At 42.7% G+C, this 23,455-nt stretch overlaps 1 protein-coding gene across 9 annotated transcripts in view; it reads right to left on the bottom strand.

The window, feature by feature from the left end:
* kdm4c (lysine (K)-specific demethylase 4C) overlaps positions 1 to 23,455 on the bottom strand; it is a 45,572-nt gene that overhangs the window by 2,555 nt on the left and 19,562 nt on the right. For 3 of the 9 annotated variants that reach the window (XM_084043438.1, XM_084043442.1, XM_084043445.1), the window contains 11 exons: positions 21,412 to 23,453; positions 20,698 to 20,812; positions 19,027 to 19,208; positions 17,913 to 18,159; positions 14,404 to 14,480; positions 13,873 to 13,928; positions 13,608 to 13,716; positions 6,290 to 6,484; positions 5,769 to 5,939; positions 2,738 to 2,857; positions 106 to 198 (listed from right to left, as the gene is read on the bottom strand). In XM_084043438.1, the coding sequence (XP_083899564.1) occupies positions 106 to 198; positions 2,738 to 2,857; positions 5,769 to 5,939; positions 6,290 to 6,484; positions 13,608 to 13,716; positions 13,873 to 13,928; positions 14,404 to 14,480; positions 17,913 to 18,159; positions 19,027 to 19,208; positions 20,698 to 20,812; positions 21,412 to 23,453 (3,407 nt within the window). Of the gene's footprint in view, positions 1 to 105; positions 199 to 2,737; positions 2,858 to 5,768; positions 5,940 to 6,289; positions 6,485 to 13,607; positions 13,717 to 13,872; positions 13,929 to 14,403; positions 14,481 to 17,912; positions 18,160 to 19,026; positions 19,209 to 20,697; positions 20,813 to 21,411; positions 23,454 to 23,455 lie in introns of those variants that run through there. The other 6 variants (XM_084043441.1, XM_084043443.1, XM_084043444.1 and 3 more) reach the window with 5 other exon arrangements.

Raw genomic sequence — 23,455 nt, 5'->3', positions numbered from 1 at the left:
AAATACCCTGGTATACCTTGATACCGCCCAAGCCTATTAGATCTACATTTTAACATGCTTATGGGCTGTACAACAGTAGACTACAGTACAGACTGTGACACTTACAAGTCTACCCTTCACCTTTTTAGGCAGGTCTTCATCCAAAGTATAAACATCCTCCCTCTTTGCCAGCACCTGAGAGCCATCCTCAAACTCCACCTACAGGGAGAGAATACAAAAAAAACCTCTCCACTTAATAAGCCTGTTTTTATTTATCTGCATCTGTGATTTGTTTTTAATTGGGTTTTTTTCTGCGTATGTTTTTTTTAAATTGTTTTCGTTATATGTATCACATTTTATAACTGTACTTGTTTTAGAATGGTGTGAGAAAGGCATCCTCGAAAAAAGAGAGCTTGCTCTCAATGGTCTGATTCAATGCATGCGTTTATTTTGCTTTTGACAATACTCTCAATGTTTTAACTAGTTTTATGGTTTATTCTTTGATCATTCCTTTTGCTGCAATCAAAATATATCCATGTTTTAGCCCCGCTAGCTGCATGGCTCTAAGGATTGGCATTTGGCAATGTTCTGTCTAACACTTCTAATCTCAAACAAGATATCAAATATACTGGCTGGATTGCCGTGGAATTTGCCCATCTAACACTTTGATCCCAAACAAGATGTGTTTAAAACTACTACCGGAGTTGTTAGGAACATCGCAACCTCTTAAGAGCTGCTAGCAGGGCTTTTAAATTCTTAGGCCTCCAGTTTGAGGGCAGAAAATGTTCATGTTTATCGGTAGCAAAACTGTTGGATTTGGAAGATTGACACAGCAGCGAATTGGTAGAGTTGGCACTAAGTGGCAGGTTCAGCAGGGGGCGGGGAGCTCGGCACATTGTGGAAGTCCGCACCATGCCTTGAACGTTTGCGCAGCACACTATGGCAAAATCCCCGCAGGGTCAAAATAAATGAGAAGTCGAGCAGGGGAGTGCTTTAAAATGCAGAACAAACACATTTTGGCAGCTTATGGTTTCCCTGAGCTATACAAGATGTCTTGAGGTGAAAAGCTCTCTCAAGAAAAACAGGGTTCCAACGATACCAGGTTTGTTTAGAAGTGGAGATTAGAGATGTGACAACATTTTTATTTCCACAATAAATATTTTTTTATGGAGGAAACATACACAGCCGCTACAAGTTACCTCCCCATTTATAGCACAGTAGAAAGGCTACATATTATTTTATTTACTTTGAAGATCTATTTAATATATCCAGCCCTTAATGTATACTATCAGGCACAGACATTGTTTGTATACTGCATGTCTGTTGAGAGAAATCCCCATTTATCTTGGTTGCCTAGCACAGGGGTTCTCAAACTTTGTCATTTCAAGGACAGCCAGTGTGGTGTATTAGGGTCACAGACCCCCAAACCTCTGAGAGACAAATGGAACCAAATGGACCATTGGGGTAGAGCTAAAGATTTCTGCCCGAGCCCGTCGGGCAGATAGATATTTGTCGGGCTTGGGGCCGGGCTGTACATTTATAGGCTACATTCACATTAGCAACGCAGTGTGCAGCCAGCGAAGCACGGAAGCAGACAGTCTGGAGGCTAGATAAAGTTAACAGCATTCTCAACAGTCTTTCGGGAGGGTCTGATTAAAGCTCTACATTGGGGTCCTTTTGGTACAAATGATCTCGGGAGTCATGTGACAAAGAGCATCTCACAGGGTATTGATATCACATACTGTTTGCCCATAATTGGATTCTGAAATTAGAGGGAGGTGCCCATTTCTTACAGAAAATGCCATAGATCATGAACGCAGCATCCAATCAACCATAAAATTGGAATTGCACTTTCACTTATGGCACTAGGAGGAGCGGCAAAGGTTACACCTTATGTCATAGAAATGCTGGTCCTGACGGATGCAACAGACTACTTACACAACCCTAGCTAGGCAACCCAACCTGGCAGAGATATGTGCTCTGGTGAGCACCCGTTTCTAGTTTCATATTAAAACACAAAAGGAACAAAGAAGAGCTCCTGTCTTTTTCTGAGATTGGCCCATTTCTAAAACCTGCTCCATCTTTAGGTGTGTGTCAGTGTGTGTGCGTCAGAAATGCATTTGCGCATAGCTAATGGTTGACGCCCAGCTAAACTAAATAAAGATTTAAATGGAAGCAGCCTGACATCTTGGCTTAGTTAATATTTCAGTGTGTTTGAATAATGCAGATTGTCACCTCCTCCTCATCCCCCACCTCTCACTCTTCCCCCCCCTCTTTCCTCCCCTCTACCCATCCTCTTCCGCTCTACGCTCTCCTTATGTGCATTTGCTCCGATCTGTCTATCTCCTCCCTCTTTTACGTCCTCCCCTCTGCCCACAGCTCTCCTCTTCTTTTCTCACCACTGCTCCAATCAATCTGCCCCATCCTTTCTTCATCCTCCCATCTGGCACATCTTCTTAAGACTGCCTCGGTGCCCTCGTCTGCTTTTCTTTCACTCACTCACTATCCCTTTCTGAGGCTCCGCCTGTCTCTATACATAGACCTGATAACGTCAGCCGAGTCAGGTGGATTCTGACGGCGGTCAAGAGGTTTATTGCAGTGTTCCTGACCATCTGCTGGGTTTGCAACATTCTCTGCCAACTTCTGAGTATCAAAAGACACCATGTACATATTAATGGAGAGGTGTGTTGTGTTTGCACTTGTATGCTTGCTCACGTCATGTGGTACTGGCTGTGAGAGTGTATGTGTGCGTGCGTACCTGGTACATATAGGAGACATTGGAGCCCAGGTATTTGGCCCCATAGAATAGTCCATCAGGCCATTTGACTTGAACAGCCTCTCCCACCTCTGGAGGACCCAAGTTCACACAATCTCTGCTCTGTAAAAGAAAGGAGAACAATATTTAGTCTGTGTGCGTCTTTGTGCCAAAATGCTCCCAATTGTGAACATTAGGTTTAGGGTGAAAATAAGGTTAGCCAACAGTAGATAATAGTGCCAGTATTTTTTCTCACTCCATTTCAAAAGACTGGGGAAATCTGACTGTCTGGCTAAAATGAAGTGAAGACTCTTTCTTGTCAGTGAGGGGTTATGCTCTAATAAAATTCTCAACGGGGCGGTGAAACCCCCCAGGGGGCGTTTAGAGAATATTGGGGGGCGCTGGTAGCAACAGTTTTGAAATGTACTGAGGTGCTGTTGGCATAAATAGCCAAATGTTCTGCTGGACGGTGCTGACTGGAGAAGCAGAAAGGTCCGGTCATGTTGTAGTAGAGCACAAGGTGTACACCTTTGGAGGATTCTGTGACGGCGACAGGCCTCAGATTGATGTGAATATCTTCAACACAGTGCATTTACGCTGGATGAAGTTGCCCCCAGTAACAACTGGAAGAGGAGAACGTCCCCTTGATGTGCCCTCCCCTCGCTACGGCGACACAGCCTACAAGACAGCCTAGAAGACCTACATCTACAGATGTAGATGATATGTGTGTGGGGAGGAATTAATTGACATGACTAAATTGGGGGATCTAAATAGCAGATGTACAAGCTTGTATATCTGCTACTTTTGAATAGCCAATGTATAGAATATGGATTAAGTTGTTAAAAAAATATTGTGATGCTGTATTAACACATTTTGCTGGGAACCCCCTGCTAGAACCCCCCCACCCACTTTAAGAACCACTGCGTTAAAAAAATAAAGTACAAATCATAAAAAAAAAAAAAGAACCACTGCGTTAAATAACCTTTCTGTCATGTATTGCATGTACAGGATATTGTCCAATCCATACACAATACATTATGTTTGTTGCATCCATAGTGAAGTTGTTTTATGTAGATGTTTGTGACCATTCGGGCATGATGTGACAGTCATAAACTATGTATGCCCACATGTTAGACTATTGTTAGAACACAAAAGGTTAGAAACTGTAATACAAGGGACATTAAAGTAGGAGTTCAGGGCCATGCTACATGGGCCTGTGGGCGTCATATCTCGTTTCAGGGAAAACATGAACTCCCAAGAGGTTATCATGGTTAGCTGGGCTGACACTGGTCTTGGCAAAAACACCCCTTAGGCACTATGAATTGTCTGTCACTATTTGGGGAACTTGCAGCTGGGAAGGCGTCTTCAAGTTACGAGAAACGCCAGGTTGTTGTAACTCAGTTCACCAGAAATTGGCAACAAACCTGGGTAAACAATGACAATGCAATATTAGTCAACCATGATTTGATGGGAGCGTGTGCCTAATGGCTTCACTGGGTTAGCCAAGTTCACCATAACCCGAGATGGGAGAACTTAATCCCAACCCAGAGGAACCTGTCAAAAACATAATAGAACGAGGCGCCAGGCTTGATGGAATTGCTTAATGGTTTATTCTGGGATATTAAGATGACATCAGTGCATGAGGCTCACTAGATAGAAGCTTCTCGAAGATTCTAGAAGGGTGGGAGGAGGTCATATCGATAGGACAGAAATAACCAGGTATTTATAGATATGTTGGGTATAAAGGATGGTGTGAAGGGCAGCTCATTCCTACTTTTCTCTGTATCTTCATGTATCTTGTGTTACTTCCGTAAAGACGCATCTATACTGCTGTGTCTGAGTCTGTGCTCCTGGATTCTCCGTGCATTTCTGGTCCTCGGCTCCAAGAAACATTTGGTAACGGCAACTACAATAGCTAAATTTAAATGGACCACGCAAGAAAATGCCTCACATCTCGTACATATTAATTTTGCATGTACTGTATGCTGCAAGGTTGACCAATCCACACGGTAGCACTTTTTCCATGGCACTTTGAACCAGTCTATTTGCATGGAAAGTTCTCCAGATGTTCATAGCTCAAAACTTGGAAGGTGTGGCTACATGAAAACCACGGAAGACATTTGGGGCTAGATTCAGAGCTGGCTCACACGTCCATAAGTAACGCGAGACAATCCAAAACATACCCGCATTCTGAAAGATTATGTGCAGATGTTTATCTCATGCGCAGGGAGGGGGCCTATATTCTTAGGAATAATGACACATGATAAATGACCTGATGAATGTTAATATTAAAGGCTTGGTATTTGAGAAAGTTCAGGCTAAGGGCTTCCAACACATTGCAGAGATAAATGTGGGGCTGATATATCGAGATTATCGACCCACCCTGTGCACATTATATGCCTATGGGGTGCCAAGTGTGCAGGTGATGTTACCAAAGTCTGAATAGTAGAGAACATCTCTGAACAAAATCAGTATTAATTACCCCTCGAGTGTGCTTATCTAAACTCTGAATGCAGCCCTTAGGAGGTTAATGAATGCAATCAATGCCTATGGAATTAAAGGAATGTGCTTGCAAGTATAACAGCTGTGCATGTACTGTGTGTGTGTGTACTGTTCTTTTATAGCTCTAGAGGTTTCATCAGTTCAGACTAGAACTGCATGAAGGAATCCATTAATTTCATTCCATCCAGAAGCGTCAAGTCAGTCATTATCCCACAGCTATGGTGTCAAGAGCCAACGCTTCAATTACCTGCTTTTTTTTTGGAAAGCTTAATATTCCTCATAATTCCATTTCCGTCTGAACTAGATTGGCTCATGTTAAGTTGTCACATCACGTGACATGCCACATGTCAAGTGAGCGGTTGATTATAATTAGAGCTAAACAATTTAATAATACAGAATCCTTTGTTCAGTTTTGGCAGCTATGTGTCATGGCACTAAAACAAGCATTTTTGTGTTTCAGTTATGACAACACTGATGTGATCATTTAGAAAACATTTGAATCAATAATCCTCCAAAGAAACGATATCATCACCACTATATCCTCTGGGTAGGTGTCATTGGAGAAGGAGCCATCATCGAACATGACCTCGTAGAAGGTCTGAGAGGTGATCTGGGTGACCTTGGAGCTGTAGTAGCGAAGGTTCTTGTGTTTGGAGATCACCGTCTGCCCCAGCGAGATGGCCACCTGCCGTGCATGCTGCTTCTGGCATGCACACACACACACACACACACACACACACACACACACACACACAGGAGATATTACATTATGTAGCTATTCAGTAACGACTACAAATAATTATTTGATAGAAAAAGGCCAAATTCTCTAATCAAGTCCTGCATCTGTCCATAGACTTGAATTTCCAATTATTATCATATGACAAATTAACTTATTCAATGAAGTTTACAGTACAGTATAGATCACTTTATTATATTTGATTTGCTTAAAATACTATTACAATAAAACCAGATTTGGGAGTTTATACTTTGATGAGTTTATGACTTTGCAAAGCACCATTTGGTTCATAACAAGTACAGACTCTCATCACTCACAGCTGAGGAGATGCGGGTTTGGTGCCTGTGGCAGGTGATTGACACGAAATATGGCCAATCATCAGGCTCCATGGTTACCCCAGCAGCATGGGCACAGGTGACATGGAAGGAGGTAGGACATCGACCACATGAGCATTGGATACAAGCTCCTGTCTGCCGCTTCCCCGCACAGCGCTTACGGCAGTAGATACACTTCTGCAAAAGAATACAGACACACATGTCAAAAATAAATAAGGTACACTCAAAACAGGGCCTTGTATTCTCCGAGCACCTCAATAAAAAAGTACGTCTTAAGGATATAAAATGTATCCAAGCTAACTCAATGAGTTGACAATGGGACAACTATGTACATTTCTGCATGCCGTGGTGGTGGCTGAGCAAGCTATGGTACAGCATTGGGCAGCTGTAGCTTAATGGGTAGAGTGGCCGTCTGGTAATCAGAAGGTCCCTGGTTCACCTCCCGGCCCCAGTCTACTTTATGTGTCTAAGTGTCCCTAAGCACCCCTAACTGCTCCTCCAGAGTGCTCATCATAACCATCTGAGCAGCCATCAATTCACAATTACAATTTAGGCATTTAGCATACGCTCTTATCCAGAGCGATTTCGCACTTATAAGTGCAAAATCGGAATAAGCAGAGTAAGGACGAGCTCTAGCCAATAAACAACGGTAAATAGTCACATACGTAGAGTGCCGAGAGAACTATTTAATGCCTAAAAGAAGCTTGGACGACAGGTAAACAATGCACCGAGCATCTGTCTAAACATCATGTCATCTAAACCATCATTCTTCAAATTTGTGGTCGAGAAAAAACAAAACTAAGACACAAAACAAGAGAACAAGTAACCAAGATATATCTGCATAATAAACTAGCATCAAGGAGGAGAGTGAAGTGCTAGGGACTGAGGCAGAGTCTGAACAAGAGATGAGTCTTCAGACTATCAGCTCCGTGAGTTGCCTCCGTGGGATTCATAAGGTCTACAAAAAAATAATCTATTTTATCTGCCACTATCTTCTTAACAATTATTTATTCGATTACTTTGTTGATTTTTGTGGATTATTTTTAATAATAATACTTTTGAAAATCTTTTTTTATAATAAATTAAATCGATCAGTTCGATTAACTGTTGCACATTTGTGACATGTTATGTTGCAGGTTTAAAGACTGGCCAATTTTGTAGCATGTTTACTGACAAAAGCATAAATAAAGTGGTCATCAATTCCTTTGTTGTACTGTAGTCAAGGAAACCCGAACATACGGTATACAATGTTTAGACCTGGGAACAAGGTCAATTGTGAGTAATAACAGATCTGCTTTCAAGCGCTGATGAGGAACTATTGACCAATTATTATAACATCTGTAAGTGCTTTGTTATTCAATGTATGCCCTGAAAACCTTAATAAACAAAATTATAAAGTCCCTGTTCCCATTTGGTAAATTCCACACACCTCAGATGACCAAAATCAGCATTGTATGCTACCAAACACAAAAGGCATAACACTAAATCTAGCCTATTGCGTGCTCCAAATAATCATTGGTTCAGTCTGCTTGGCTCTCTGTTATTGGATACAGCAAAGTAAACAATGTGTTGAGACCACTGGGCGAGTAAGAGAGGGAAATAGAAATAGTCGGTGAGAGAAAGACAAGGGGGAGATGACCCCAGCCGAAACAGTCACAAAGAACATGTTATTTCTCGCCACAGTGCAAGGGAACCCTCAAATAAGACCCAATCGGATGACATCATTTGAGGTTTACACAAGAGCCAGTGCTACAGTGCCTCTGTGTTGTGGTGTTTTTTTTGTCATCTTGGAGGTCAGCGAGTGGTAGACATTAGACAACTGCTCTCGAGTCGGTACAGTACATATAACGATGTGCACACACACACACACACACACACAAACACTCATGCCCGCATTTCTCAAACTACTGCTGGTTTTCTGCACCAAACAGCCCATCAAGTCCATTTCCTCTGCTGTGGCATCTTTCACCCTCTTATCCTCTGCCCTCCCACTAAGGGGAAAAAATGACGGCATTCCCCCCCATTATAACCCTACTCTCTCGGCTCACTTTTTTCACCCCCATCACAGCTCTCTTCTTCCTTCACTGTTCCCCTCATAAGAGACCCATCCACTGTTCTTACTCTCTCTTTTCACCCTTCCTTTTCCCCAACCCCTGCCTTTCTCTCTCTTGTCAAGTTGCTTCACGTTTCTTTCAAGTTGAATTTATTCATTTAATCTAATTCCACTGAAGCCGTATTTATACAGTATCTCCGTACATGGAAGCATGAAATAGGCCTATATTTAGAGCTCTCTTGGGGAATGTGCTCTGCTGGCAAGTGGGCTCAAATGGGATCTAGCTGGCTTGTAAATACGAAAGCTAGCAGATAAAAAGGCCTGATGATAACGTATATAAACTCTCATAACACCGTATATACAGTAGTATGTGAGCAGACAGAGGTACCTGCATTTTTAAAAAGGGCCCTAGGAGCTTTCATCTCTAGTATATTTGAATAATAAGTAAGCATAGCCTAAGGCAAGACTGTACTGTATTTGATGGGTGGTAAATACAAGGTCTTTTACAAATCCCTGTATCCAACTGAGCTAAGCCCCTGAAATAAGTGGCCTTCTTTGCTGGTTTGCTTTTATAACTGAACATTTGCTAATTTTATTCAATGTGAAACATGCTTTCTATTAACGCTAATTCGAACTATATAACTAGCATTATAACCAGCAAACACAAACTAGCAATATCTACCTGCTAGTTTTCAATAGTATTTATACAGAAACAGAGGATCCATGTTTTTAGTTAATTTGGTAACCAAAATTAAACGTGTTGTACTTTTATTTCCTACAGTGATTACCATGACCATATCACCTTTTTTGCCTACATGTTTTGGCTGTCTCCAATGTCTACAGACTATAGACTGACATGTTAACATTAGTAGCATTATAACCTTAAGGTATTAACAGAGGCTAGCCTAGCACCACTATCAAGTATCCATACGGCCTCACTGAAGTACCACAGAGGATGTATCTGTGGTACTATTTATCTCTCTGTGCCTAGTAAACTTTTGAAGAGATGTTCTTTAGCTTTTTCCCACACATACTGTAAGTCACCCACTTTTTTTAATGACTAACTTGGCCTACATTTCATGAAGACTTATTCCACCTCCACTATTGACAGCGGTACACTGATGAACTGACCTGACTGTCTGGTCTGCATATTCAGGCCAAGATGACAAACAAGACTCAGACTGGCATGCAACGTACCTCTCCATCTGTGTGTGTTTGTAGGTGTGTAGTTATGTGTGTTTTTATACATCTGCATGAACAATGTGAGTGTTTGGTAACGCATAAAAGTGTGAATTTGCTAATGTAGTGTGTGTGTGTGTGTGTGTGTGTGTGTGTGTGTGTGTGTGTGTGTGTGTGTGTGTGTGTGTGTGTGTGTGTGTCTAACCCATTTTCATCTCCAGAGTGTATTTGGGTCCCTGTGTTGAGCCATGCGTTAAGAACATTCCCACAGTAAATTATGAATGCGTGTGCGCATGCAAGTGTGTACGCGTCAGTAAATTATGAATGTGTTGGGCGACTAGTGCCGGCTACAGGGGCAATGGGTACAACGCAAGATTCTTTTGCACGTGGCTCTACTGAAGGGATGCACAAATGAAGGACTGGACAAAACTACAGGAGATTAAAGTGTGCCAGTGCCACCCACAGTCTGTGGCTCTCACTGTTTACAAACAATCATAACATCTGTGTCGTGCTACCAAAGCTACAAAGAGATATGACACCTGCCATGCCTTCTACAGATGTGTTCGCATGCACTGTATTTATCTACTACCGTGAGAGAAAGGGCATGAGCTCCATTTAGCACTTAAAAGGATTGTTCACCCCCAAAATGTTTTTTTCTCTATCGATTAGTCACCCCATGGAGATGGGATGGAGAAGGATTTTTTCCTTCACATTCCAAAGCCAATAATTTGATGACCGGCAGCGGTTCCGGTAGGAGACACAAAGGGTCTCCTTTGTGTCTCCTACCGGAACCGCTGCCTACCGGTCCGCTGGTCATCAAAGACTGTACACAGTCTGGGGTTAATTGCTGACTAAATTCAAGGGAAGAAGGGTCCCTCAACAAACAAGGCTGGTCGCACCACTGGACCACTTGGGTTTACAGCAGTGAAACTACATGGGTGTTGACTTTCCAATGGGTGCTATTTGTTAAGTACAAGCTGAAGAATTGAATTAATTCATAAAATGTGTATAGTATCAATTTGCCTTTTGTTGAAGGTCCAGGGTTGCTTTCACTTCATATTGAACTGATGTTGAAACGTTCATCTTGCAATCAAACATACTGGGGGCAAGTCTGAAGGCTGTGACACACCAAGCCAACCGCGGGCTGTGAAATAACCTTTACCCTCTCTTCTGCTTCTAATGCTGGAACAACAAGCTTAGATAAGCCACAGCCAGTAGTACCCATTAAACTAGACAACATGTTCTTAATTCTCAATTCCTATCCCGGGCACATGCAACACCAGAGTAGCTTAAAAATACTCAGTATTTGTTTTTGTTCCCAATGCTGTACGACCTGTACCTACCCCAACCCATTTGTGAGATATTGGGAGCAGAAATGGTAAGCTCTAATTGTTAATGCCAGTGAGAATCATTGGCACTGAAAATACATCGTGCTTCCATGGCATATTTCATCTGTAATTATACAGACCAACTTAAGATTTTATAAGAAATAGCTTTCTGCCTAAACCGCTCTTAGTTTGCGCTTGAAAATGTTGAACAGACAAAGTAGACCGACTGAGTGGCTTATACTAGCTTGCAGCTGAAAAACTGAGAAACAAGTCTCTAATCTGTGATGGCATGAAGTCAAAACACCAGAAAAGTAGAGCAAGCACATCCACTCTATTAATCGGGTACAGGACAAACAGAATATCTGATAGAATACCAAACTGACATGCCCTGTCTACTACAGACTAATGTTGGGAGATCAGTCATGTTAGACGGTCGTACAGAATCAGATAATCGGTGTGTGCATGCTTTGTACACTGACGGTCAGCTAATGGCACTTTTGTGTGTCTGGCCTGCAAGAGGGGAAATAATTCTCCATGCCAGGAGGTGGCAGTAGTCTGCATGAGTCTGCAGCCTTCAGAGAACCGGAAGCTCAAGCAGCATTGGGAACAAAAACAAATATACCGAGTATTTTTAAGCTACTCTGGTGTTGCATGTGCTCAGGATAGGAATTGAGAATTAAGAACATGGTATTGTCTAGTTTAATGGGTTCTACTGGCTGTGGCTTATCCAAGCTTGTTGTTCTAGCAACAGAAGCAGAAGAGAGGGTAAAAGTCATTTCACCTTCAACAAAAGGCCTGGTTTTTGAGGAACTCTTCTTCCCTTGAATTTAGTCAGCATTTACTCCCAGACTGTGTACCGCACAAAAAGCTACACCAAGTAAAATTATGGTTATTTTTAGAAAACAGATAGTCTTGTAAAAATGTTTTTAAAGAATAAAGAAATCAGATTAGGGCCATGGTTAAAGTCAACCTCGGAGGAAGTGCTGCCCGAGTTGTCTCAAGGTGAGAGAAATCCCCATTCGCAGACTTCTCGCTGATTCAATAGCCCCGTATAGTATCGCTTGGTTGTGTTCTCCCAATGGACTTGATTTTGATTGTTGCAACAGAGGAGGGAGATTAACAGGAAATTGATTTGAAAGCTAAATGAATGCATATGCAACACAGTAGTACAGCCTGAGGCCAACAAGAGTTGTGCAAATCTTGAAAACGCTTTTAGTATCACTTTAAAATATTCAAGGAGGAAAACAAACAAAACATTCCTTTTTAGGCAAGCGGCCATCAATTTGACTAAGGTAAAACCCTTAAAAATGAACACGCATCCTGGCTTTTCAATGTTGACTGAATATTAATATTTTTTCTGGTTATTCTCCCACAGTCTGGTTTATATAACGGTTATGAACACAATTATGTAAAACCCAGGTGCTGCTCCACATGACAATGAATTGGAAACTGAATGAGTGGTTTATTACATCCGAATGAGCTTAACCACTTTCAACCGGGTGTGCCTATTATGGGCATGTAATTATAGGCGAACATTTTCAGAAATAGCGGAAATAACCGATCTACAAGCTCACAACGCGTTGCAATGCTCTGCGTTGTGAGCTTGTGTATCAGCTATTTTGCCGCACAATACCATTGTACGACAAAGTATAAAATGGAGCTTAAATGATTCATGGTAATGCAGTGGCAGCTGATATGAATGTGGAAGCAATTCTAAAGACATTGCATCAGCCCCTCGCTTTTACTGTCACAGGGGCAGCACTACAATTTGTTTCTCTCTGACATCACCATTCACTCTTGGCCCTGCTGTTCCTAGTTAGAGGCATGCTTCTGTTCACAATTCAACTGCTCTCAAATGACTGCAGAATTCTTCTGTACTGAAGGGACAGTTTTTGCATGACTCACACTGAAATAATTATTTCCACTGGAGGATACTGAAGGTTGACTTTGTTCTTTGGACACAATTAGTGATTTACACATTATTTGTCTTGTAAAATGTCATTGTCCTATGTTTTGTTAACGGTTATCATCCTATGTTTCATTCGGCACCTTGCCCAAAACCTGTCCTTTATGTCCTACATACCTGCAATAACATGATTCTGAGTTTTAATTACCAAGTTCTGTTTTAGGCAGTTATGTTTCTTTACAAAAGTCAAATGTCGCATCAAGAAAGGCTCATTAAAACCCTGAAATACCCCTTTAAATACTATGCTTGTCTCCTAAATAAAAATGTAAGCTGTATACAAAAAGATAACATTGTATCACTGCTATCCATCTTGTGCTTGAATATGCATCTCCCAACAATTCTGTTTGTGCTGAGCTATCATGGCGCCTGCAGCAGAGAGCTAACTATAGTGGCACTGTGTCAGGTCTGCTGAGACTGGCTTTCTCATTAAGCAAACATGCACACATGCATGTACACCGATACAAAAAGTAACACAAGCACATTCAAATACAGTTAGGTAGACCGGCACATAAACTCGGGTATGCATGCACACACACAGACACACACGAGTAGTTAATTATCTAGCTTTGATGGCGGGCATGTTCGTCTCACATTGTTAATTAGCGCTGAGAACACTTCATTAATTAGACTGAGCCATTCCTCACGGACCTGGGGAATTCCAACACTGGATCTGTGTGCAGGGCTATGTCTGTGTGTCTGCGTGTGTGTGTGTGTGTGTGTGTGTGTGTGTGTGTGTGTGTGTGTGTGTGTGTGTGTGTGTGTGTGTGTTCTCACCAGTTTGTATCTCTGCATGGGGATCCTACTGGTGTCAATGGGACTCCTCTTGGCTTCATCTGTGAACCTTGCTTCAGGCAGAGCTACAGCACACATAATGTGGGCCCACCTACACACGTGCAAGCGCACGCACACACACACACACACACACACACACAAATATGCATGAATGTTATCTGAAGACACAAACAACGACTTAAGTCTTACAAGCTTAAGAGATCACACATGAACAAATACAGCTAATCATAACACAAAAGCCTCTTACTTGTCATCTGTGGTTTTCTTTAGAGCTCCACCCCTGAGATTGCATAGACAGCACTCCTAAAAGACCAAGAGGAGAGGAGCATCAAATCTTCCATCCACAGAAGAACTTCTTTAACATTTCGGTGACTGAGTTGGATTTAATGGACATGGCTATATCGATTGCCCAGGCACTAACTCGATTTGTCCAGCCTGTTTGTTTTGATTAATACTAGGGCTGCAACAGTAACTAATCGATTTAATCGATTATGAAAAATATAGATACATTTGAAATAATTGATTAATAATCAATCCCTATTTTGGGCAAGACATAGGTAAAACGTTTGTGCAAGATGTGAGCTATAGATCAGCTATTTTCACTATTTTTGCACGACACCATTGCACGACAAGTAAAAAATAACACAAGTGCTCTCGATTAATCTAAATGTATTCGATAGAATAATCGCTAGGAAAATAATAAGATAGTTGCAGGATGTGGGTAACAAACTATAAGGAAAGGTAACACCATGCAAGGAACTGGGGTTAGTAAACGTACTGCTGTGAAGCTTCCTTCCGTACAACGATCACATGACCATTCCCCACTGACATCTTCGGCAGCAACACCATAACAACCTGAAAAATAGACAATGATCAGAATTAGTTCTAAGGTAAGGTACCAATACATGACCGACAGGAAAGGGCAGAAAATGGCTGCCTTTATTTAAAGTTGTCCTTCCATAAGAACATTTATTTTCCAAAAAGACAAAAGCGTACAAATACAGACAAACACAAAACCACATTTTCCACGTCTCCCATTGTTGTTTCCATTGTCTGCTGACAGAATGGTGGGTTTGTTCCGTGCAGAAGAGACTACTGTTGCAGACTACGCGGAAATGTAGATTTCTGTGGAATGCCTGTATGTGTGTGTGTCTGTATTGCGGGTGTGTTAAGGGAAGGTTAAGCATGACATTTTAGAAGTTAAGGTTGTTCAAGTGCACTTCTATGTATGCCTGTGTGAGTGACTGCAAGTGCTTTCATGCGTCTGTGAGTGTTCAGTCATGTATCAATGACCGTTCTATGTCACTGAGGCTTGCCACAACCATGCCAGGCTCGTTCTGGTGAGACACATTAGCTTCAGGGGCTAACGCGGTGAGTCCTGCCCAACCCCGACAACGTAACACACACACATGCTCTCAAAAGCAAAACACAGGCTGGAAAAACAGCAGCAGCTTCGCTTTAGTTATCGTCTACGTATGTCAGTGGTGGCAAACATTTAATGAAAAGGAGTTTCTCTTGGCCTACAGGATACTTGTGTACACATACTGTGTGTGTGTGTGTGTGTGTGTGTGTGTGTGTGTGTGTGTGTGTGTGTGTGTGTGTGTGTGTGTGTGTGTGTGTGTGTGTGTGTGTGTGTGTGTGTGTGTGTGTGTGTGTGTGTGTGTGTGTGTGTGTGTGTGTTCTCCATTCCTGTTATCCATCATCAAACTAAATATAAAACCCAAGCTCACCGCTACATCCTTTCAAGAGTTCAAATAACAACATAGAAGGAAAGCAACATCAGACCATATTTATCGTTTGATCACACAACCAAAAATTTGACTTTTACATCAATGTCAAATATGCCCTTCATCTCACACCACACACACACACACACACACACGCACACTATATTAAGAAAATGCACAGATCCACACAAACTCTTCTAACCCTTATGTTAGAGAGAGATGAGGTGAGATCAACACTAGAATGAGGAGAGTGTGAAGGATTTTAACAAAGATAAGGAAGAATACACATGAAGAACTGTAGATGTGGAAATGACAGAGAAACAGGGGGCTGAACTGTAGAGATGGGGGCGTGTGAGAATGAGCGATTGTGGAGTGTAATTTAGTTTGACATTTAAAAAAAAAACTAAAGCAGTTTTACATTTTTTTATATCTTGAGACCAAAAACCTCTCAGTCATTTTGTTATATATTGTTAAATAAAACATAGAATTAAGTCATTCATTTCTGTTATATGATTTTACAGAATGACATATCAGCACTTCAATGATCTGTTATCTACAAATATAATTGTTGAATATAAACCGTATATAATATATAATCTATATGATTTACTGGCTGCAGACGCGCACGTGCGTGTGTAATTGCGAGTTAAGAGTGTACACAAGATATATTGGCAAATGTATATGGGACAGGGAAGAGATCTCAGCCTGTAAGAATATGAGTGAAAGATTGAGAAAACGTGTTATGCATTAGTGTCTGTGTGCATGTACTGTATACTCCAGGGTTGTATCAGTGTGTGTGTGTGTGTGTGTGTGTGTGTAGGCTTGTGGCATTGGCACGAGCTGTTAGACAGGAAGTGTGTGTGGTAAAGACAGAGGATTCACCCGCGTTCAGCTGACGAAGGAAATAAAATACTCCAAACCACAGTGTCTGTGTGTGCGTTTGTGCACGCGTGTGCACGAGGGAACGAAAAGGGAGAGGGTGAGGAAAATTAGGGGAAAGAGTCAAGACTTAAACCCACTGAACCTTTGAAAATGACATCAAGAGAGAGATGAGTGCAAAAGAAAGCTGCACTCTGGGATAGGTTGGCAGAGAAGGTAGAGGGCATTTCACAGACACTACACAGGCACGTTTTCACAAAGAGACCCATCAAACATTAGCCAGTAAAGTACTGGACACACAAAAGACAAACTTTAACCCATTAAGACCTGAAGCCGATTCTACATGTCTCCTAAATCTCAACAGTATTCTGAAAAACGTATGTTTCTATATCAGTGGTGCTCAATCTTTTTCATGTCAAGGACCCCCAGAATTATATGTATTTGACCGCGGACCCCCATCAAAATATGTTGTTCCAGGGACCCCCAGAAGCAAAGATTTGAGTTAAAAATGTTCGCTTTAAAAATATATATATTCAAAGATTTGCACACATTTACACGATTTTTCAAAAATAGCAGATCTACAAGCTCATAGCGCGGCACTCGGTGCCGCGCTATGAGCTTGTATATCTGCTATTTTTGAATAGCCCAAAGTGTAAAATAATGCTTTTTAGCTCAAATCTAAAAATGACACAGTTCCAGGTCTTAATGGGTTAAGACAAGGTAACACCATAGAAGTGTGACTGTGTACCTATAGGTACTGTATTTTTATCACATACCCAGGTTTTTTTGCCCTGGGTGAGGGGAGTGATAAGCCAATGGAAAGGGTGATATGTGATAACCCCTTGGGTTGATAACCCTGTGAGCTGATATGACAATAGCTGACCAATCAGTGCAAGCAAAAGTGGTGCCGTGTGTCACCATTAGCACCCTCGCTGGGGAAGGAACTCAACATGACAATCATGACCGCAATGGTTGATAAAGTTCTCTCTATTTCTTTGTGAATAAATAAGGACATGGGAAAGTGATAAAATAAATCATCCCCAAGGCATTCATGGTTGCCCTGAGTAACCAACCTCAGGCAAAGATGAATATCTAGGCAATACAGTATGTATTTGCCTAAGTTCTGTGGTTAACTACCAGCGTCAAAACAAGCAAATAATACATAAATAATACATACACAATGAATTAATTCCCATTACTTTGTAGAACGTCCTCAGTGCAATGATAGCATGTGTTATATGTAATCCACTTCTTTCATTGTAAACTTGTACTTTCACAATGTAAAAATAAATACATTTGGAATTATTTTTTTGCAGACGTTTTCGCCTATAATGACATGGCCAAAACAGTGACACCAGGAAGAAAGTGGTTAACCCATTGATACCTGGAACGCATCTGTGTCACTTTAGATCTCTTTGGCTATTCAAAAATAGCAGATATACAAGCTCATAGCGCGGCACTGAGTGCCGCGCTATGAGCTTGTAGATCTGCTATTTTTGAAAAATCGTGAAAATTATTTTTTTATATTTCTTTCCGAAAAATTGTTAGGATTTAGGTTTTTTTAGACGCGGCCTCAGGTCTTAATGGGTTAAACAAGCGCGCACACGCACACGCACACGCACACACACACACACACACGCACACACACGCACACACACACACACACACAGTGGATACATACTTGCATGGACCTGCAGGCAGCAGCCCTGACAGTAGAGCAGAGGAGAGGTCCCATCCTCCTGCAGCAGAGGGTTGGTGGGAGTGGGAGGGCAGCTCTGCTCTCCGAAGGAGAAACAGATCTCTGGTACCAAGGGCTTGGTCCTGCTCAGAGCTGCCAGCTGAGTGGTGCCATCCAGGGGAGAGGAGGCCAAGGCTTGTGTGGGAGACACGGCCGGGACGGGCTTACTGTCCTCCGCTTTGTCCTCACTCTGAAGGAGCAGCGAAAAATGAAATAAAATCAGCTTTGCTTCTTGAGAGTTTTGAGCAAGGCGTTTTCTAGGGTTAAAGAGCTTGCACACAGGTCTCAGGGTCGCAGGAAGGGCGGTGCGAACGGTGCGGCCGCACCGGGCCCCGCGCTGGGGGGGGGCCCCGCAAAAAAACGGGATTTTTTTTTTTTACATTTTTTTCTTTTTTTTTCTTAAGTGAACAGAATCACGTTTATTAAGAATTATTAAAAGAAATTACCACCAAAAACTCGGAAATATCCGCCCAAAACCGCAAAAAAATCGCGGGAGACCGCACGCGACTTCGCACCGGGCCCCGTATTTCTCCCAGACGGCTCTGACAGGTCTGTATTTTACTTCAGAAATTTGCAGTAAATAAGAAATACGACCTTATGTAGTGTCAATCATGTTTATGTTGTTTACACACTGCCTCCGAAACTTTCATCAGTCATAAAAAATGCCAGATCAGGTTAGATTTTCTGCGTTTTTCAGCATTACTTGGCCTAAAAAGATCAAAGTACCCGCACAATCATAGCTTACGTGCCAACAGTTTATTTCGGACTAGAGAGAAAGATAAAAAGCAACATTTTGACAGCAACACTGCCTTCCTCAAGGTATTACAATCAAAAACTGATTCATACCATACACAGGTACATCAGTTACAGGTTTATCAATTACAAGATATATAGATCTGTCTGACAAAAAAAAATGTTAAGGCTGATTTGTTATCTTGTATCGGAAATAGCGGATCTACAAGCTCAAATCTAGTAGATTGGAATATTCGCAGCAGGTAGATTGGCTATTTTCAGTGCAAGACACAAAGTATAAATCAGGCTTAAAGGTCCCCTGTACCTGATAGTAGGGCATGAAGAGTGTGCAGACAGAGCAGCACGGTTGCATGGTGGCTGCGTTGGCATTGTACTCCCTCTCTGCAGTGAAGTTGCTCTTCTTGCTCTGCCACAGGAAGAGGAGGGGCTTAGCCCATGCTTCCACTTCCTGCTCCTCCCCCTCCGCCAAGCTTACGTCGGGAGGCTCTGAGTTAAGACATAGTAGAATCTTAGTACATTGCAAACACTTACGTGTCCCCTTTGCAACACTGTCATCATGGGCTCTGATCCATGACACACTGAACACAAACTTTAGTTTTAGCTCATTAACACATTTTGTTAATTCAGTGTATTCTACAAACTAAGACAAAAGTGTGAACTGAATATAAAGAGCCATCACACAGCATGCCTCATCCTCCCTGCGTTTTTAATCATCTTCACTGCCAGATCAGACTTAATCCATCCAATGTGGTAACAATTTCTCCAGTGGCTTGGAAAAAAAACAAATCAATCCTGAATGAATGGAGCCCTATCTGTTTATAAAATTGCTCCAAATGATTGAGAACCCTCATCATCATAAAATAAGCTAGCCAGAGCCATGAATGGTCATTTCATGGTCATTTCTTACTCGGGAATAAACAACTAGAATGGCTGCTGAATTATTCATTTCTTTCCTCAACCACAAAGATGATGAGCGTGACTGTGTATGTGTATACAGTACACACACATGTCCATGTATGTGCGTGAGTACATAGTAGCTGTTAACCGAGGGCTCCCCCTTTCCCCCCAATTCTAACCACTTTAACCCCCGGCGGCCCAATTTTGGGCATGTCATTATGGGCAAAAATAGCAGATCTAGAAGGTCACAATGCATCGCGACATGTTGTGAGCTTCCAGATCAGCTATATTCCTTGTACTACACTGTCGTGCAATGAAGTATAAATATCATTAGGGTTACAAAAACAACCTCAGGGCCTAAGTGGTTAAAATCACTAAGACAGATTGAGAAACTCCAACCAGGGTAACAGCCCAGTTCATTTCACTGCGGTAGACCAGAGAGATAAATCTCGTTTGGTGTGTGCTTGTTGAATGTGTGCAGTGACGTCAGAGGAACCATTTGAGGGGGGGATAAAATGTGAAAAATGAAGCTGGGAGAGCAGAGTTGGTCGAACGGTTCCATTTTTACAGGCTATATTTCATGGAACAGAAACTGTTACCCGACATTGATTACACAATATTTCAAACATAATGAGTACATCCCCGTCATGTTGTACACAAATGTTTCACAAAAACAATTAACATCAACATTCGTTAAGAGATTTACTTTCTGTCTGCAGTCAAAAGCAAAGGTAACTTTAAAAAAAAAGAAGAAAAAAAAGATGAATATGCATTTTTGACAAATAAAACTGGTCAAATAGTGTGATGTGTGACCCTATGGTGACGAGCTAACACCTAAAGGTCAAGGGATCATATCCTCTGCACAGTGCTAACCAAAAGAGGAAATATTTGAGTTTTTTTTTTATCAAAGTCTTGGTTAGAAGGCTGTGTGTGTGTGTGTGTGTGTGTGTGTGTGTGTGTGTGTGTGTGTGTGTGTGTGTGTGTGTGTGTGTGTGTGTGTGTGTGTGTGTGTGTGTGTCTGTGTGTCTGTGTGTCTGTGTGTGTGTGTGTGTGTGTGTGTGTGTGTGTGTGTGCCCACCATCGTCACTGGCAGTCTGTTGTTTAACAGCAGTTGGCACAGCTCTGGCAGTGGGTTTCCTCAATGGGTGACGCCAGCTCTTACTGGTCCTCCTCTTCACAGACAAGGCAGGGTACTGGCATGAGAGAGGCAGCATTAAAACACATGTACTGTACGTGTGTGTGTGTGTGTGCGTGTGCGTGTGTGTGTATTATATACTTGTCGGGACCAAATGTCCACACAAAGTATAATAGAATTTGAGAAATAAACATTGTGAGGACCGTTTTCCTGGTCCTCACAGGGGAAATGGTTGTTTTATGGTTATAAAAGATTTTCATGTCACTGTTTCCTGTCTCTCTCTCTCTCTCTGCCGTGTACTATCAATGAAGGCAGAAAAGCCCCAAAAATATCTTTTTTTTTTTAACAATTGGAGAGTTAAAGGTTTACAATTAGGTTGGGGTTATGATTAGGCATATAGTTAGGTTTAGGGTTGGGGTTAGAGTTTTACGTATTTTATACTTGGTTGTGCGCTGATGTTACACACGGAAACAATAGACGATCTACAAGCTCACTAGGTGATTAAGACATCACCTTGGAATGCCAAAAGATTTGACACCAAAACCACCAATCTAGGTTGAATAGTAATTGAGATACAACCATTTTAATGTGTGTGTGTGCTTGTGAGACAGAGCGTGTGAAAAGGATACCGATTGTATATATGAAAACGATACTCACAGTACAAACCTCTCCAGGTTCTAGGCCTGCTTCATCACACTCCTGGTCCGATGGATCATTTTCCTCGTCTTCATCTGATGACTCACTACTGCTATCCTCCCTGGTTCTGAAATTCTGCTCGCTTTCGTCCACTCCCAGTCCCCCCTCCTCCATGTCAGACACCACCTCCTGTGCTGCACCCACTCTTCTTCTCACTCCCAAAAGACAACCGGGTGCATCCAGATCCCCCTCCGCCTCCCTCCCCAGCTCCCTGCACAGTGCTAGGGCTTCAGTCACCTCTGCTTCCCCTCTCTGAAGATCATTGCCTTCACAGAGAGCTAGGGGCTCCAAGGCACCGGCTGACACCAGGGAGGTGGGCTCCAGCTGGGCCCAGGTAAGCGGCCCGTCCCCCTCCTCTAGGTTCCCCGTGTTGCAGAGGTCTTGGTCCGTGTTGCCCGGGTCCGTGACCTCTTTACACTGTGGTTCGGTCCACATGGTGTAAGCCAGAGGCTCGTGGGTGAAGTCAGAAGGGAGTTCGGGGTGGAGGCTTTGGATGAGTACTGCGGGACTTGGGGAGCTGAGGTTTTTCCAGATGCTGCTGGAGAAGGGTTTGGGCTCCAGGTAGGGGCTCTGGGAATTACAATGGGAGGGAGAGTACACATTTTGGTTGAGAGGAGATTCATACACATGATGGTGTTGTAGTGCCAAGCTGCTGTCATTTTGGGTGTATAATGGAAGAGATGGCGTTGGCAGCTTGTGGTCTGAGGTCGTGGTCAAAAGAGAGCCTATACTACTGAGAGTGAGTGTGCCGTCTCTTTGAGTTAGGTTCATGCAGTCCCCCTTAGATGTTAAATCTGCCACGCTTGGCAACGGCTCCATTTGAAGAAGAGCGTTCTGAACAGACTGGCTACCGGTGGCGCTGCTCTTTGTAGTGGTAACACTTTTCGACTTAGCCCTGATTTCATCATCATTAATGTGAACAGTATCATTTGTCAAATTAGCAGCGTTAGCTTCCAAATCAGGGATGCTAGGCCATTCACGGTCACATTGAGGAGAATCCAAATGCAAGTTGCTAACATGATTTACACACTGGGTCTTTTTTAATGCCATTAAGTTGGTCTTTTTCTTCCCTGATTGAGTTCCCTGTGAGGATAGAGAGCCACCCAGCGTCTCCCGCTGAAGCACAGGTGCCACCTGGTCAGGATGTGAACCTGTTGGAATGGCATCAGTTTGCTTCTCCTCAACAATGGTAAGCGAGGGCATTTCTTGAATGAGGACAGGCGGAAGGGGGCAAAATCCAACCTCGTCTCCACCACGTTCAGGAGTGAGGAGTGGCATATCAACTCCACTCTTCTGTAACAGGGGAGGCAAAAGGGTTTCCTCAGTGCCGCTGCCGTTTTTGACACTGTGTTGATGTCCTGTGTGGGGTAGGGATCTACTGGATGTGTACCTATCCCCTCCTCTCGGCTCAGTGTGGAGGTCATAAAGTGCGTGTGTGCTGGAGTGTTGGTTGATATGTGCTGGGTTAGTTGAGTTTGTTGTCTCTGCCTTAGCGTTGTTGTTAGTGTCAGGCTCACTACTTGTGTTCATTTTGCTGTCCGTGCGTAATGTTGGGTTTACAGCTTCATCTCTACTATATGAATGACTAGATACCCGGGCTTCAGAGTCAGTGGGACACAAGCCTACCTCAGGCACAGACGGACACACTGTTGGGGACGATGAGCCCGTTTGGCTTGTCTGCGAAGGGGTGACCAACATTGAGCAGTCCTGAGGTGTTGAGAGGTTTTGTGGGTAAGGAGAATGTGGCTTGGACAATCCAATTCCAGCACACATCTGGGAAGCCTTAGACCTACGCTGGGTTCCAGCAGCAATTAGGCCTTTGACCTCTGAACTTGAGTGGCGGTCTTGAGATGGGATACCCACTGCCGGGTCTAAATTAACCCGTAAGGCAGCAGAGGGAGTGGGGGTGGAGACAGCGTTTTGGGATGAGTCTATGGTGGAAAAGCACAAACTGTCACTCTCCACCCGTTTCACCTTGACCACACACATCTGTTTGCAAGGACCT

Source organism: Gymnoscopelus microlampas (genome assembly GCF_963454915.1).
Source record: "Gymnoscopelus microlampas genome assembly, chromosome: 2".
NCBI lineage: Eukaryota > Metazoa > Chordata > Actinopteri > Myctophiformes > Myctophidae > Gymnoscopelus > Gymnoscopelus microlampas.
This window is presented reverse-complemented; position numbering and strand designations above follow the sequence as displayed.